At 33.2% G+C, this 18,581-nt stretch overlaps 1 protein-coding gene across 14 annotated transcripts in view; it reads right to left on the bottom strand.

Annotated features, from left to right (window-relative positions):
• Positions 1-18,581, bottom strand: part of Pik3c3 (phosphatidylinositol 3-kinase catalytic subunit type 3) — a 333,132-nt gene that overhangs the window by 248,652 nt on the left and 65,899 nt on the right. For all 14 annotated transcript variants that reach the window (XR_012447049.1, XR_012447050.1, XR_012447051.1 and 11 more), the window contains exons 14-21: positions 15,447-15,552; positions 13,937-14,053; positions 11,100-11,231; positions 9,631-9,759; positions 8,970-9,039; positions 7,770-7,834; positions 6,246-6,330; positions 4,885-4,959 (exon numbers count right to left, since the gene is read on the bottom strand). Coding sequence is in view for 9 of the 14 variants with exons in the window: in XM_074069908.1 (XP_073926009.1) it covers positions 4,885-4,959; positions 6,246-6,330; positions 7,770-7,834; positions 8,970-9,039; positions 9,631-9,759; positions 11,100-11,231; positions 13,937-14,053; positions 15,447-15,552 (779 nt within the window). In the remaining 5 variants the exon portion in view is untranslated. The remainder of the gene's footprint in view (positions 1-4,884; positions 4,960-6,245; positions 6,331-7,769; positions 7,835-8,969; positions 9,040-9,630; positions 9,760-11,099; positions 11,232-13,936; positions 14,054-15,446; positions 15,553-18,581) is intronic.

Genomic DNA, 18,581 nt, shown 5'->3' on the forward strand with positions numbered 1-18,581 from the left:
TTCTCTCTTCGCATCTCATGTAAACTCAACATTTTCTTCATGAGGTGATTTCCAGTTTCTTGGGCATACAAAATATAGTACTTCATCATTTTTTCTATTATTTATTATAAAAGAAGCCATGTCCTAAAACAAACTTCAAACAACAATAACATCAACAACATAAAACAGCACTTTATAACAACCATTAACATCTTTCTCACGACAGGGCTCTGCCTTCTTGGTGTTGAGTATTCAAGCAACTTTCAAGATCAAATAAAATAATGCATATGAAGGCAAGTCCCAATTGTTAAAAAATATAAAGGAAACTAAACTATGATCAATAAAGACTAAAATGTATCTATGAATAAAATGGAAATGCATGGTCTTATGCACACATCAACTATGGACAACTGATCAAATAGATAAATACATTTGCTAACTAAATGCTTTAGACTTTTTCAATCCCTTTCCTTTATATCCCAGAAAGAAAACACATTGTGTGTTGTTTTACATTTCAAAGTACCTCTAATGTCCCAAACCAAAAAACCTAAATAAAAACAGCTAAGCATTTGAGTAATAACTAAAATATTTCTATGCAAGATTGTGAATTTATGAACAGTCTAATAATACTGCAAACTAACAAAAGAAATACAGTATACTTCAGTTTCAAAACATGATTTTACTCAAAGTACAGAAAAGAGTAACACACTATTTTTCTATAACCTCTCCTACAATAAAATAAAGCATTATTCAAAAGAATTAGAGAAGGCAGTACCCTAAAGGAATTTAGATTTTAAAGGATGGAAAAAAGGAATTTTTGAAGTATATTGACTATTTTCTACCTCTAAATTCATGACTCTCAATAATTACATAAAACAACACATATGAAAGCATTTGCATGTCATGATGGTAAAACAAACAAAATCTGATAACTAGCCCTTACAAAGTGTTTACTTAGGCGCTTAGGACCAAGCACAACTCTACCATATTCTCTCAATGCCAGGAGAAAGGTTCTAGTATTTCTTACACATTCAGTAAAAATGACATATATGAAGTAACTTACCTAAAGTTACCCAAAATTTGACTTTAGAGTTATCAAAAGACTTTTAAGTTATCTTCCTTAACTGAAAAAATGGTAACCAATTTCACAGAAAGCTAACAAATGATGAAGATGAGGATAAGAGATGTAATGAAAAATATGTCCTATTAGAATAACAATACTTTTTTCTTTAGGTTGAGCATTCTGACAAAACCCTCAAGGCATAATATTTTGAAGTGCCAAGACAAGCAAAAGGGCAAGGGCTGTCCATAGAATCTATTTTCCATTCTAGCTCAATTTTTCACTTCCAAATGTTTGTCAGTTATTTACATATGTATTCTACTGTAAAGTGTGTATATCATAAGCACAGAACAAGTTTTTCAGTTACCTTCAAATTTCCCCTTGAAAGTAAGTAAATAAATAAATAGACCTCTCAAAAGAGTCAGAATATATTCAAACCATATTTCATTTGAGTCCTACCTCAACTGACAACTCTGAATAAACTTCTTAAAAGGCTTCCTCTAAGGATATAAATGCTGGAAAAAAAATCCATCATCTTTCAATTCCTCACCACAACTTAAATTTGTAACTTCTTGCTCAGTGAATGCTATAGTAATGCATTAATAAGTGAAATACCATTTACTCCAAATTTACCTGAAGAAAACAATGTTACAATTGACCACATGGCAACACACTGACAAAGGAATGTCCATGCTTTTACTTTTATGATGGATACACAGTGCCATCTGTTGTCCAAGATGAAGAAACTTCCACCAAGCTAAAAGTATCCAAATCCAAACAGAGCAAGCAAGGGCTAAAGAAATTTATGGGATACACCCCCCTCCCTGCCCCCCGCCACACTCACACACACTTGAGAGTCATAGTTTATATTTTAGCATATTATCTGTATATAGATTTTTTTAAATTCTCTGTATGCACTGAACTACTTTCTTCCACGTATGCCCAATTCTTTTTTGTCTCATCTGTATTCACAGGGTAGAACAGTTTGACAAGGGCAAGTCCCCAAAAGACACCAGTGAAATTAAATTTGAGTGTCTCCTTCCAATGTTTCATCACTCATACCAGGGAACAAGACACAGATGATATAGTGAAACTTTGATTATTATTCACAACCACTTTTAGCCAAAGCAGAGTCTCACTCTAAATGTTCTCATGCTGGCAAGTGAGAACAGACTACAAACTGTTGTATTTTGAAGACAGGGAGAAATGTTACCTGGTATATTTAAAAATGTTCCATCAGTTGTCTAGAGATTGGCAGTTATATGAGAATCCAAAGTTCTCAATTATTAATATGAAATAAAATCTACATTAAAGGCAGAAGGGGCCTTAAATAAGCAAAGCTGCTTCATAATATTTAAATTAAAATTAAAATTTTATTCATTTTTAAATTAAAGCACTGAGTTATACATCCTACCTTGAACCACAGTCAAAATTCACTTATCTAAGCTATACAACATTTAACTATAAGATATATATAACCCATATGACTTGAAACTGCCTTGAGTAAATTAAGGATTTGCAGTAAAAGATAACTAAAGAGAAAAAAATTTAATTAACAATTATAGATTTTTAGTTGAGGGATATATAACATTTCTATTTACCTTAAAATAATCAGCCTCTTCTGTAATCTTACTTTTTCAAACTAAAGTGAGAATTTGAACACACTTTTCCTAGTAAGGAAGACTTAAAATATTAGCTGCTCTATGAAACAATTACAAAATCACTAAGCAAAAAATAAACTGCTGTTTTAAAACAAAAGAATGTGTCTTATACCTGCCACATTTTAAGGTAATTATTTTGTTTGTTAAAGGCAAATTTGGAGCACCCTCTAGTGGAACACTAACAATTTTAAAGCTTCTGCAATTTTACAACTGAATTTCTTCCATAAAACAAGTAACTGAGATCTGAACCAAAAAAATACCTTAGGTAGAATACTCTTTAAAGACCATACTCTCAAAATACTAACACACATGAGAAAGAGAGATCTCAAAATCCAACAGGAAAGGATCTGTTACATCATCTAAAAAGATGTTTACCAATTTTCAAAAGAAGAGATAAGTATCTATGAATATATTACAGGGGTAAGGCTACCCTTTACATTGTAGTTATAAACAAGTATGATTTAGAAATAAACGCAGTTACTTTGGTAGCTTGATTCCTGTGGTTAAAAGATTCAACTAATGAAGTAATGAAAGTAATAAAAACAAACACATGAAAGCATCTTTTAAATTATGATTCTTTCCAAACACACCATACTGTTTTATAAATACCCACTGATAATTAGCAAATTAGCTAAGAACTTCCACGTCAACATGATTACATTCCTTTGGTCTTGACACAGACACAGCATCATAAATCCAAATTTGACTACAAATAATTTTTCACATGTAGTAATAGTCTAGATTATTTGAATTAATATAATTATTATATTAATAATCGTTCAGACTATGTTCAATATATTAAATGAAATTCTTGCTATTATAATTTGGAAGAATACTAAAAACAGAAAATATTGTCATGTGAAAGACATTTAAACAGTAATTTGAAAATCTGTTTTCTTCAGAAGGCTGAAGAAACTTGGATTACTTAGTTCAAAGAAGAAAAGGCTACATAGAAGAACAGAAATACTTATTCACTCATTAATTCAACAGTGATTTATTTAACATCTTAGGAGTTGTTCAAGGCTCTGCAGAGGTATGGTAGTAACTTGGAGACAAGGCCCTTCTCTCATAGACCTTTCATCCGGAATGGGTAAAAACATAGTCGACAAAGTACTATGAGGAATAGAGGTTCTGTCTTGTCTATCCACAGTGCTATTCTCAGCATCTAGTAGGTGCTCAATAGTTCAATAAATATAGGCTGAATTTGATATCTTCAGCTAGTGATAAGTGCTATAAAGATAAAACAGAGTAATAAGTAGAGAGTAATGGAGGACAATGCACATGTTATTACAGATTGGAGTAAGGGCTTCACTAAGGAAATGCTGTTAGAACTCAGATAATAACCTTGCAAAGAATTTTCTAGAAAGAGGAAGCAAGGGCACTTGCCCTGGAGGCATGAGTGGTTTGACATTCAAGAAGACCAGTGTGGACAAGCAACAGCTATATTAAAGAATTCAGATTTATTCAAATTGTTTGGGCAAAGTAGGCTGGTAGCTTCAAATAGTGGAATAGTGGAAATGCAGATAGTGAATAACTTCAGGATATATTCTGGAGGTAAGAGTAGACAAGATTTGCTAATGGTTCTGATGTGTGAGATGAGGCCAAGAGAGGTACTGAGACTGACTTCTGTGTCTAGGGCTTGAACAGCTGGGTGGATGATATTATTATTTATTGAGATGGGAAAATGAAATAAGGAGTGGGAGGTAGTAGAGAAGACAATTTTTAAAACAGCCATGTATAATTAGGATTTCAAGTAAGTAGACAGATGTTTCAATTTGAAATTAATAAAATGGATCAACACATTTAACTTTGGAAGTTGTGTGTGTAGAGACAGTGTCTAACTAGAGACAGTTATTAAAGTAAGGAAAAGTATTTTAATAAAGAGAAGATTTTAACTAGAACTTCATAAGAAGACACTAGTTTCTTGCATACATTATAGGCTTTCCGCAAAGAGAATGAGTGTACTGAAGTGGCCTTAGATGATGTTGTCGGATTACTACTAAAGCAATCCTTATGAGGGATGGGAATTTCTCTACATGTTCTTCCAAGGTACCATTTCAAAGGACTATTAAAAAAACTCTGTAAGTTACCTTCACTTATGTAACTTATGTTAATAAGTAGACTCTGGACTAAAACTCACAGGTATATAAAAATATGTGTCTGCTAGTAGTCATTATGTGTTACCTGTTTTTGTTAGCAAAAGGTTATCCAGGTGTCTGTCTCCAACTCCAAGTATATATGTAATCACACAATATCCAGCTAAACAAATAAATAAATAAATAAATAAATGCATTCATTTAATTGAATGGTAAAGGCACTTATGAAGATCACAACATAATCTAATACAGTATTAAGAAAAGTTACATGATCAAGGGGCAGAGTTACAAGTTTGTTTTTTATACTATCTAAAAGTCAGGAATCTAGCCTTTATTGAAACAACCCACACTGAGTTTAGCAATTAGCAACTTTCTATAGTGTACTTTTTTTCCCAGTGTGTCTATTATTCCCATTAGTATCCTGACAGCAATGTAACTTGAAAACATATAAAAGGTTTTTACAAAACTACAATATTATAATAACATTGATTTAAAAACATGTTTATTTTGACTCATGTATAGAAACAAGATTGGACCACTTGCAGTTACCAAAATCACCACGCTTACATGCAATGAATACTAAGATACTGGATTCACTGGATTCAATGAGGTCTCAAAATCTGAAATTCTATCTCACAGGAGTGTTGTGAAAAGTAAAAAAAAAAAAAAAAATAGTGTATAAAAAACCAATTGCTAAACCATAAAATAACATGGAAGTTTAAATACAGTTGTTAAATACCTAGATAGCTGCTTTGTTCTCCCAGTTTTGTTTCCTAAAGTATAGTCATAAATATGGACATAAGCTTAATATATTATTTGTATAAAACAGGTATAACAATTATACACTACATTATCAGTCAGGAATCAACTCTAGTGTCTTCTTTATTAATTTCCCTTAAATAATCTCTTAATAAAAAAAGATACTATAAAAAAATAAAAAACAATTCTTTATCATGTAAACTTCACAAATATATACATAAATGATGGAAGAATATAAATTAATCCCTACAGCATGCTACTACTTAATTATCCTAGAAACAGACCATATGTATGGATCCCAAAATACCATGAGAGATACTCAACAGTACTGTTAGCTTACTTTATCTATTATGAAAGCACAATTATTTCTGATGGAGACTTCTTCCCATGGTCTACTTAAATCTGTTTGCTCAAAAATGGAAAACCCAGGGGAAAATTAATAGCTTCCAGGAAGAAATATTTTGTAACTATAAAATAGTTAAACAATTGCAAAAATATATCCATTAAAGACTAAACAGAACTTACACCTTCTTACTACTGTTTGTCAAAACATTAATATCTTCTCCCAACACTTTATATATTTTACTTTTTCTTAACACATACTAAAAAGTTTATGAATACAGCAATATTCAGATGGCGTGCTTTTCTCTATTTGAATATAAAAAGAAAATATCATGCTGAAAAATTTACCACAGCTCTTAACATAGGTATCCATGACTTCAGTACTGATCCCATTTGGCCCATTCTCACTTGGTGCATATTTTCTGAAAAAGTTCTGAAAAAAAACATTGTTCACTTGATTAAGAATTCAATACAAGGAAACAAAGTAGGCATTTTGAAATTATAAGTAATATCTGACACATGTCCTATCCAAAACTTTGTCAAATTATAGTCAGATACTAACTGAACAAAAGAATGACAGGGGTTCAACAAATGCACTAGAGTCCAGAATCGGTAAAACCATGGGAAAATAACATCTAATATATTTATCAACTAGGCCTCTTTTTTACATTCAGATATTAAAAACACCAAGAGCACATTATTTGAAAGTACAACTAACATACTGTTAAGGAATATATTTATCCTGTGTTTTCAAAGTTTTTATGCGTCAAGTACATCTGACCAAGGATCTGTATCTACAATGTTAAAAAACCTATAAATCAATAAGAAAAATGTAAGCAAGTCAATAGGAACATGGGCAAAAGATATGAGCAAACTCTTCACAGACAAAAAAAAACAAAACAAAAGGCTTTCACATATATTTTCAAATGCTCAACCTTGTGCATGATTATCAAGGAAATACAAACTAAAACACAACAAATGAGACACCAAGAACTAGAAATTTGACAATACCAAGATTAGGCAAAGATATGTGGCAATAAGAAACAGTAAATATATGTAATTTGCAAACCAACTTTTAAATATCAAGTAAAGTTGAAAATTCACACTATGACCCAATTAAATTACTTACATAGATCAGATACAGACCCAAGAGTCAGTATATAAACTGTCACTATATTTATTTAAAAAAATCATAATTACAGGTCAACATGAAGTACAGATAGTTTTTAAAAAACAATGGTTTCAAGACTACAGTCAAGTATGATTTGCTAGAAGGGTCCACAGACTCAGTATTTAGTTGTATCATGACTTAGGTTTATTACAGTGAAAGGATACACATTAGAGTTAGCATGGAGAAAACATATAGGAAAAATCTGGAGAAACTCATGTGCAGGCCTCTACCTCTGAGGGAACACACTAAGCAAACTACCTCCTCCAAATACAAAAAATACTTTTTAAATTAAAAACTGTGTACAAAAGATGTATGAACAAGAATGTCACTGTAGCACTATTATGACTACTAACAAAAACTGGAAAAAATCAAAATGTTCATTGATTAATGTCAAATAAATTATATATATATACACTTTGGAATATTATGCAACCATAAATGTTAACAAATTTTTATTCTGCTCACAAATTAATTCCTGATCTGCTATATGTACAAAGCACTGTTTAAAGAATTGATCATCTATATGTACTAATGCAGAACTATGTACAATGCTTACTTCTGAAGAAACAAAAAAAAACTGTAGAAAGAAGGATGCTAAAAGGAGTCTTTCATTTTATCTCAGTATATTCTTCATAAAAACTGTATTCTGTTAACAATAATACATTCATGAACTGTGTGAATGTGTAAAATTGATACTGTACCTGAATGCTTCCTTCTGTGTCAAGAACTTCAGCAACAGGAACTGACTGGATAAACTGCATGAAGCCTACACAGAAATGAATACACTGCATTAATCATGCTTGTGGGTTAAGCAACAGAAGTAAACCTTTGCAGAGAATAACATCCATCTGTGAACAGATACCCTCACTCCACATCCGAACACTTAAAAAGGTCTGTGAGCTCTGTATTGAGTTTATATTGGCTTAATGTCATAGTAACTATTGGAAGACTTTTTAAAATTATGATTAATCTGCATGTTCCTCTAGGCAAATATCTACTATTAAACATGAATACCACAAAGTAACTGCCTTTTCTGTACCTTTATAATAACACACAGCAATAAAAAAATACTGCAAATTTAAAATTAGGCTCAGTATGTGAAATTCTGGAAAATGATCACCTAACCTATTAACACCTTTGTCTAATATTCCATGTTTGGTCATTTTCTGGTGGCAGCATAAAAGGGAAGTCTTTTAAATTACCCAAGTGAATTGGGAACGAATAGCAGGTGAGAGAATGAGAGTGCAGTCTGGTAACTCTGAGGGCAACTGCAGGAGCATAAAACAACAAATGAAAAAGTTCAGAGTTGAATGAGCAACAATTACTTTAGGAATATAAACAATCATGAAATTTGGATGCAGATTATACCCCTTTAGAATAGGAAATGTCACATTTATTCTTAACACAACTTTAGAATTGCCTGAATTAATTTACTTAGCAGGAATTTGTTTTCCTACTATGCAGCAGGAACTGTGTCAAACAAGCAAAATTGCGTGACTCTACCTACAAATTTTATTGGGTTAAATATTATGAATGAAAGAGTACCATGATAATTGGTTATGATAGTGCCAGTGTTCAAATCCTGGTCCCACCAAAAAAAAAGAGAAAGGAGAGAGATGGGACATGAGACAGATGGACAAGGATAAAAAAGAAAAAAGGAGTAAGGGAGGAAGAAAGGAGAAGGAAGAGAAGAGAGAGAGGGAAAGAAGAAAGGGAGGGGGAGGAAACAAGAACAGAAGGACAAAAAGGAGAAAGGAAGGTGTAAAAGAAACAAGTCTGCCAAACTGGTCTACATGCTACAAAAAAGCCTCAATCTCTAACATAAATAATTTTCAATTAAGAAAGGAAAAGCATATTCATTGGTCATTGAAATAAACAATCATGATGCAAAATAAACTTACCATGTTTTGTACTAGTGGCTAAGACCTTATAAGGTGTCAATTTCAAATCCAGATTTTCTTTCCGTAATAGCTTTTAATCAAAGATAAAAATAGATCAAACAAATGTAAAGAGCATAAAGAAACATTTTTGTATACAAATATTATAGCAGTTTTATACAATAAAGACTTAGGAGATAAGCTGAACTTAAGGTTAACTAAATGAACTTTCTTTGTCAAAATAAATTTATTAGTTTTTGATGGTGTGACAATTTTTTAAATCTACTCTAAATCTGTGTCACCAGTTTCAATGAGCAGGAGGATTCCTCCTGCCACTTAGTGCAGTCCTTTATGGACATAAAGTACTTCAGAACTCAGGAGCAGGAAATTGTCTTATTTAGCCAAGACCAGGGTGGGATTTTTCTTTTTTAAAGATTTATTAGAAAGGATTAAATCTGACATGGCAAGAACAAGTTTTTATGTAATACAGGCAGTTTCATACTCATTACGATAGCCATTCTGAAATGTACAAAAACAAATTTGCTCAAGGTCATGTGGAGATTGTTGAACTTTCTAGCAGTGTAACTGAATTTTACAAACACCTCAGTCTCCATAGCACATTTATATTAAACCTTAATTTTGTAAAATGAAAAAAATGTCCCTTTCCAACATAAAGTATGTTCACCTTGTCCATAAGTGAAATGATCTGAAGAATAAGTTGGTCTTGGCGTAAATCATCTCCATGCTTAAATATAACTGGATATTTGCCTCCATCTTCTGTCTTAAAGAACAGTTGTGCAGGCATAAGTGCACTCTGGAAAAGAAAAATATTGTTTTCAAATATGAATGTAAATTAATGCTTAAAGATTTTCTATATACAGAAAGAAATGCTGACATATAAGTTAACTACACAGAGCTGGATATGGTAATACCCACCTATAATTCCAGCTACTCAAAAGGCAGAAGCAGGAGGATAATGGGATCAATGCTAGTCTAGGCAAAGTTAGAGAGATCCTATCTCAAAGATAAAATTCAAAGGAAAAAAAATAGCTGAGGTCATAACTCAAGTGATAAAGAGTACTTGCCAACAAGTACAAGGCCCTGGGTTTAATCCTCAGCACTATTAAAATAACAACAACAATAATAACAAGTTAGAAAAATATATCAGTATTTTTAAATTTCAGGTTATAATTTATTAATGACTATTAGAACCAATCAAATAGGCTATAAGAAATATTTTAACACTAAAGCAATTAGAAAATAACAAACTACCATTCCATAAAATGCAATAAAATTAAGTACTATTTTATGAAATCGTTTCAGTTGTGTGAGTAGGGATGCAGGAGGCTGCCCTGACAATTCACATCTTAAAACAATCTGAACTAGTTCCTACTATACAACAGATGTTTTCATTTACATTAGTTGTTCTATGAGCTCTTTCTTATCTGATGCACAGTAATGTTCCATGTGAATCATGCTGTTTTACCATTAGAATCATAAAGTCTAAAACATTATGTGTCACAGAGATCTTTTAGTAGGACACCCAGCAGACAGTGATGACTGGCAAGTATGATAATCAGCCCTCAGGCCCTTAAGCTTGACTAGAAAACATGGTTGCACTGCAATTTCTACCTGTGCAGCTGGTGGCCAGCCAAAAGAAAGGTGGGTGTGCTATTAAGGACTAAAGAGAAATAGTACTTGTAATAAAAACCTTAAAGTTCATAGAAATAGCTTATTGGGGCTTTTATTCCAACAACAACAAGAAAAAGCTAACCAGGACCCATATTTCATGCAAAATATAAATTTTGCAATTTATGTTTTTCTTTAAAAAAGCAGCCTAGAAGGAGAAAAGTAGTTGTGGCTCTGCTTATCAATTTTATTAAAGATTAAACATTGAAAGAAACTAAAATATAAATATTTTTAGACTTTTTTTTCAAAAAAAGGTACCTTTTTATTTAGCATTTAAATTAAAGAGAAGTAGAGAAATTTCCTACAACAACTAAATTTTCTATGGTGGCATTTCTTTTTTGCCTTTTTGGGGTTTGAATTCAGGGCTTACACCTTGAACCACTCCACCAGCCTTTTTTGTGTGTGTGATGGGTTTTAAAGAATGAGATTCCAATCATATATATCTTAAAGATCCATCATAATTACCTTAAATAGTGTAGCTGTTTCTGGGATTATTCCTCTAATTTTCACCTGAGGTTCTAAAGGCAATGGAATCAATTCCACATCTGACAAATTCATCTTTTCATTATCTCCTAGCAATGCTTGCAGTCTCTCATTCTAGGAGAACAAATTGGAAAGAATTAATCAAGTTGAAATGGAAAGGTAGCTTATAAAACATTAACACATAAAAACTGATCTTATTTACTTTAAAATATTTACAAAGCATCATTAAAGTCTATGAAAATTGAGTAAAGCAAACTGTATATGTGAGAAACAAACACTTCTAAGTTTTCCACTTAACAACAGCAGTAACATGCTTTGAAAGGAGCAGTCCTGACTATGAAAAGCTCGACTTTCACAAGTTTCAGGCATATATTCAAGCCAGACTTAAAAGACTGTTTCTGATTTATGAAGCAGGGTGAGGGGGATTAACTTGAAGCTTAATTTCACATGACAAGTATCAACTGAGAATTTCATTATACTGCCGGGGGGACGGGGGAGGGGGATTTAAGTAAATTTATGTTCACTTGGAACAACTTGGTCCTTCCCTTTACCTTTTATTGAGTCTACTGATCAAACTTTTTAAAAAAAAGTTTTCTTCAGCTCATATAGATTCTGAATAGAGCCAAGATCTTAGAAACTGAGAAATTCAAGTTATGCTAAAATACCTTTGACATCTATAGAAGCCCTTTCTTCTAACTTCAAAAGAACAATCTAGTTCCTTTGAAAGCTGGGTGAGTCTTGCATTTTTTAAACAGGTGAATCTGTGCTCTAAGGGGGAAAAGTTGACTTGCCAATCCCAGCAGCATAAAGCACTTCAATTGTAATGCTAGATGTATCAAAGGAAAGTTCTAGAATCATAAGAGTGGAAAGTTAAAAAAATAATGTTTTAAGGACTACCAAGACATAAATTATTTCTCTTCAGTTAACACTCCAAATCTCCTTTGTGAATGATGACAAGTTCAAGCTAAAATCAACTGAAAACTGGTATGAATTTCTACACATACCTTAAAAAATTCAATATACTCCCTAATCAAATGGAGGGCTCTCTCTCTATATATATATCAATGTGCAGAAATTTCAATTAACCTGAGATTCAAGTTATTCTATCTTAATCACTTCCTAAGCAATGTGCTGATAACCAATAAAATAACCAGGAAATAGATACAGGTGGTCAATCTAGCTGCTTCTTACTACCTCCACAGAACGCTAAACATCTTCACAGCTTACCTTAGTTACTGCAATAGCATCCTGACTGCTCTTCCTCTACAACTTTTGACCCCCTGCAGCCTCATTAACAGCAACCACAGTGCATGCTGCTAAAATGAAATCCCCAAAGTACACATCAGAGGTCTGGCACTCCCTCTGCTGGGGAGTTGTGGGCATCACACAGATTCTCACCCAGGCACCTCTGAGGAAAGGTGATCCAAGAGGACACACCAGGAAGGGCTAACCATAGTTTGTGATTCTTCTTACCCATGACAAAAATGACAACTCAAGAAAAATGTGTTTCCCCTCAGCCTGTTTTCCCTCTCTAACCAGTAGACAACAATTATTACTTGTTCTTATCTCTTCTAGCATTTTCTGAGTCAATTCCTCATCTTTTCCTCTCTCAACTTTCGGTAGTCTGGAGAATAACAGCAAGATGTGCTGTGTTGTTTTACAAAGGACACTAAGCAACATCTGCCTGTTATCCAATGTGATTAGGAAAAGAGGAGACACCAAATGAACCTTAAGTTACAGGCCAGAAAAACAGAACATATGAACAGATGCACATATGTTCTATGCAACAAGTGGAAGCTTCACCTAGAAAGAAAGATCAGTGTACTAAGCCAGAACGGACAGAACACCATTACTATTACTTACAACCAGTTCTGCAACCATGGGCAAGTTACTCTGAACCTTTCTTTCTCTCAGAATTCTAGCCCTCTCCATACCAAATACATTGTATTCTAAAATGCTAAATTCTTTTTTTTTTTAATTGCTTGGGTCATTTCTCCCCCCTACCCCCACCCCCAAACTTACCACCCATTCCGCCCCCTCCCTCTCCTCCCTACCCCCTCAATACCCAGCAAAAACTATTTTGCCCTTATTTCTAATTTTGTTGTAGAGAGAGTATAAGCCATAATAGGAAGGAACAAGGGTTTTTGCTGGTTGAGATAAGGATAGCTATACAGGGAGTTGACTCACATTAATTTCCTGTGCGTGTGTGTTACCTTCTAGGTTAATTCTTTTTGATTTAACCTTTTCTCTAGTTGCTGGTTCCCTTTTCCTATTGGCCTCAGTTGCTTTTAAGGGATCTGCTTTAGTTTCTCTGCATTAAGGGCAAAAATGCTAAATTCTATAATGAGAGCCTATAAAGCACTGTGGATAAAAATATGAATTCAATATGCTTGAGTACAAATAACTCCAATACTTACTAATTGGATGACATGGAAAAAAATTACTTAATTTCTCTATGCCTCCTTTTCCTCATAACTAGTATATAATAATACCTAACTTATAGAATTGTGAGGACTAGGTATATCAACATATGTACATGCATAAAACAGGATCCTATATATGTAAAAGTGCTTATACATGTTCCTTATAACTATAATTAAATAAGAAGTTCATATAAAGCTGGGCATAGTGGCTCATGTCCTCAATCCCAGCATTTAGAAGGTTGAGCAGAAGGATTACAAATTACTCTGTTTCAAACAAAGAGACAAACAAAAAAAGTTTATATAATAAATTGACACAATAAGATAATGGTCAAAATATAGTATTTTATAATACCGAGTCTCTTATTAATAAACAGAAAGCCAACCCCGAAGGTATACCTTTTTCTTACGATTGCCACTTTCACGCTGTACTGCCTTCATTAGATGCACCAACCGATCTACAAATGTCTGCTGTGCAGCCAGCAAAGAACGCATAACTCTGACAGACTTATCACCCTCAAAGAGTCAAAGAAAAGGAACATTAGTTCTATATAGCATGATGGTCAGGGTCTCCTTAACAGCGTGAATAATTGCTTTTTACTCTTGTAATAGCTGTAAACTTCAACACAAAACAAAACTGAAAAAGATTAATTATCTTGATTCTGAGATAATGAGAAACTTGTTATGTTAGGTAAGTGCTACTAACCCATTCACAGTTGAAAATTGAGTCTTCAGCCAATATTAGTCTATCCAAAACACAAATAGAATTCATTTGTTCCAAAATGTTTTTACTCATTGATTCAATAATTACCTTAAAACTCACTATATCTTTAGAAATGTTCTGGACAAATATGTGGCAGAAACAAGGATACAAACTTAAAGAGATTTTAAAAAACTCTATTTACAAAAAGAGAAATACCCAAATAGCATCATAATGTATGTTTAATTAGCTTAGCAAAATGTAAGTCATGAAAACTAGAAATCACTATGTAGTGATTTCCAGCTCATAAAATATTACAGAATACATTTTCTCATTTGGATACTGTCATCCCCACTTAAAAGAAGAGAAAATTTAAACTCAGAGAAACTGAAATGCTTTCATGGAGTGACAAAAGCTATAAGCGACAGAAGTGGGATTACAAGAGATGAGCAAGAGCTCATTCATCAATCAGTTTGATACTGAGAAGCTCTGATACAAGCCTAGTCTCAAAGTATTTAGTAGAATGTAACTTAAAATGTTAAAAACTTCAAATATGAAACAGCAAATAAAACATACTATGAAGTATAATTTCTGTAGCAAAGTAACATATAAACATATGAAATTTTTTCACTGCCTTTGCACCCTCTGCTGGCTAAAATGTGACACTGCTTCAAGAATCAAAACAGGTGAAATACAAACTTACACAATTTCTAAAAATTATTGAAGCAAGCACTTCAGACAGTATCTGCAATAAGACTACTGTCAGAACTCTGAGAATGTACCTACACTAGAGGAGAAAAACAGAAAACAAGAGGGGATAATAAAAAAAGCAAAGCTGTATTTATTTATTTTTTGATCTATGTAAAGGATAATTTCATTAAATTAAGGATCAAAAAACTCTGCAAAAGGTCAAAGAATAAATTATTTAAGCCTTATAAGCCATACAGTTTTCATTCCAATTATTCAATTGCTATTGTAGTACAAAAGCAGTAATAGAAAATATGAAAATGTTACAATTTATTCAAAATACTGAAATTTGAATTTCAAATAAATTTTCATCTATCACAAAATATTAACCTTCTTCTGATTTGTTTTCAGTAATTTAAAAATGTAAAATTGATCCTTAGCTTCTGGGACACAACAAAACAAGCAACAGGTCAGAATTGGCCCACACACTGTAGTGTGTCAACACCCACGCTGCATGATTACCTTCAACAAGGCTTGGCTGAATCTTCTCATAACATTCAAGTACATCTCATGGGTCTTTGGATCTCTCTGCTGAGTATCTTGATCTTCACATTCTACTATCACATACCTTCAAAAATATGTTTAAGTTATTTATATGAAGTAAAATGAAACTCAGATTCATTTTGTAAATATTTATATCTATTCATTAAAACAGAGTAATTCAACTGTGCACCAGTGGCAGCTCATGCCTATAATACTAGTTACTCAGGTGACAGATCAGGACTACCTGACTGCAGCTCAAAGCCAGCCTCAGGCGAATAGTTCATGAGACCCTATCTCAAAAAAACCCATCACAAAAAAGAGCTGTCAGGGTGGCTCAAATGTTAAGTGTGAGGCCCTGACTTCAAACACAGGGGCCATGCTCTTGGTATCATTCCAATTTTAGTGTATGTGCTGCTGAAGTGAGTACCATCCACCACAATTTTTAAATAAAAGATTCATTTTTACCAGAACACATGTTAATCTGAACTTATCAAATAAAACAGGATCTTTAGCAAGGTCTACTGAAAATATAATCAATAGTCCAGGCATTTAGGATAGAAATTCTTATGTAACAGGATTCACAAACTCAGGTTTCCTCAAAGTTCAGGCAGGAGGGCTGGGGCCATGGCTCAAGTGGTATACTGTCTGCCTGGTAAAGGCAAAGCCCTGAGTTCAAACCCTAGTAACTACACACACACACACACACACACACACACACACACACACACACACACGAGGGCTGGGGCCATGGCTCAAGTGGTATACTGTCTGCCTGGTAAAGGCAAAGCCCTGAGTTCAAACCCTAGTAACTATACACACACACACACACACACAGGCAGGAAACCTTGGATTACCTAAATATAAGAAAAAAAGGGGGAGGGGGGAACAAAACCAGAGAACACAAAACCTACCTAAAACTTGTGTTGACACCTAGGTGCTCAATTTGTGGTCCCTGAATCTAGATAAAACACAGCTTACAGAACCATACTGCAAATTTCTCGGCAGGCCCTTCTAGTTTTTACCATTAAATGCTTCTTACAATGGTTCTGTACTATCCAGACATAGCTAGAGTCTATTAGAAAATGTCTGGCCTCTCCAGCTCTAAAAATACTTGAAGTTTCAATTCACGTGGCTCAGTTTAATTACTCTATTTTTTCTTTGAAATACCTTGATTTTGTCCCAACTACATAAACATAAATATCAACATCTCCCCTTTTTCTACTATATTAAAACATGGCGAGAGGTGTAGCATGACAGTAGAGTGCTTGCCTACCATGCACCAGGTCCTGGGTTTGATGCCCAAAACAAAACAAATCAGAAATAAAACAAGAACAAAAAAGTTTAAAAGCCTCTGTTTTAAAATTCAGTTTGCACCCTAACAATTTCCTTATCCAAGTTCCTAAAATAGGCATAGCCTCTTCACGGATTGTGCTAATAGTCTTTCCTTGTTTGTCACTGTTTCACATGTTTAACTCTTAGCACCCTTCATAGGTTATAAAGAAACTGATGTGAGGTACTAAATCCTAAAACCTTTTAGCTTCTCCAGACATTCTCTGATAGAACTTTATATAAACAAGTATTTTAAAACTTGATAAAAGTTTCCCTACTTCCCAGAGAAATGTCATACCATAATAACAGATGTTCTGGCAGTTCCTAGAGCTGTAGAACCCAGAATTGTCATGACATTAGATCTACCATACATATCAAAAAAATTCCAACAAAAGGGTTCTAAAACTCAAGAAGTCATTCTTAAATCGTTGAAACAAGAATGTTTTCTAGAACTTACAGAGCTGCCGTTAGACATGACTATCTGAATTAAAATTAAAGTAAAATGATATAAAACTCAGTTTTCCAACCACATTATCCACATTACAAGTGCTCAGAAGCTGTACATATAGCATTGAAGATCAATTACACATCATGGTGGAAAGTTTTATTGGACAACTCTTTTCTAGATTAATGGGCTAAAATAAATTCCTATTTTCTATTCATGGTATTCTAGAAATTTAGGCCATTTCAGGACAAGCCCTTAAGAATGCACAGAAGACAATGGTTCAAAACTGTAAAACCATCAATAATATCTTATTCATATCCAATCTCATAGGCTAAAAGTCCATGACTGTCTCCATTACCTTTGTATATTCAGGTACTTTTCCTGTGTATTTATGTAGCAATCTCATTTACACATGAACATACAGATGGCTACAATATACAGGCCCTATGGCCATGTTCAGGTTGTTTTGACCAAAAAGTAAGCACTATGACTAAAGCAATTTTCTAGGTTTGAAGGTGTATGCCCATCTTCATGATAAGGATCAAATATCAAACATCTTTCAAATTATTTGCCAAAGTTCTGATGCAAAGAAAAAGTCCACCTAACGTAAAGATAATAGTGTCATCTCAAAATATGAAAGACAAGGTTAGATCAAGACTAGAAGACCCAGATTTGATTCATTTGTGAATTCTCTGATCACAACTATAAACTAGATTCTATGAAGTACAGTACAGTATTCCCTTGAAGGCTATCATCGTAAAGTCGAAATGCAGACAAAATTGTACAGGTGCTCATTTTAACATGACAACGGTAGGCTACCCGTCTTTCCTGGCAATTTCATTTTGTGAAGTAAATAACTTTTATTACCTTGAAAGGTCTTAAAAGTTATAGAAAACATGTCAAAGCATCCAAAGTTTACTTTCAATTTCAACACACTGGAATGACCATAAAAATAAAAAAATGGAATGATTTATAGATTCTGATGCTCAACATTTTACAGATTGGAAACTATAACTCCCCTCTCTGGCTTAAAAAGTTGACACTACTCATTTTAAAGGGATTGTCTGCACAACTATTGGCCCCTAAGGATTTAGCTACAGCAAGACTCCTGTTTAAATCACTGGAAAGGGAATAAATGAAAAAAGAAATCCAAAATGTTGACAAGGAAACAGCAACTAAATTTATATTTTAATGTATTTGTTATAATAGAGTAATCTTCATGATGGGCATTTATATTCTTTCATTTAGTTAATACTTATACTTTCTGTTCATAGTCAGAGGACATTCATTTTAAACCAGCTATTTGAAATTATTTTTACTATATTGTTATCCTATATTCA

The sequence above is a fragment of the Castor canadensis genome, chromosome 4 (genome assembly GCF_047511655.1).
Source record: "Castor canadensis chromosome 4, mCasCan1.hap1v2, whole genome shotgun sequence".
Classification (NCBI taxonomy): domain Eukaryota; kingdom Metazoa; phylum Chordata; class Mammalia; order Rodentia; family Castoridae; genus Castor; species Castor canadensis.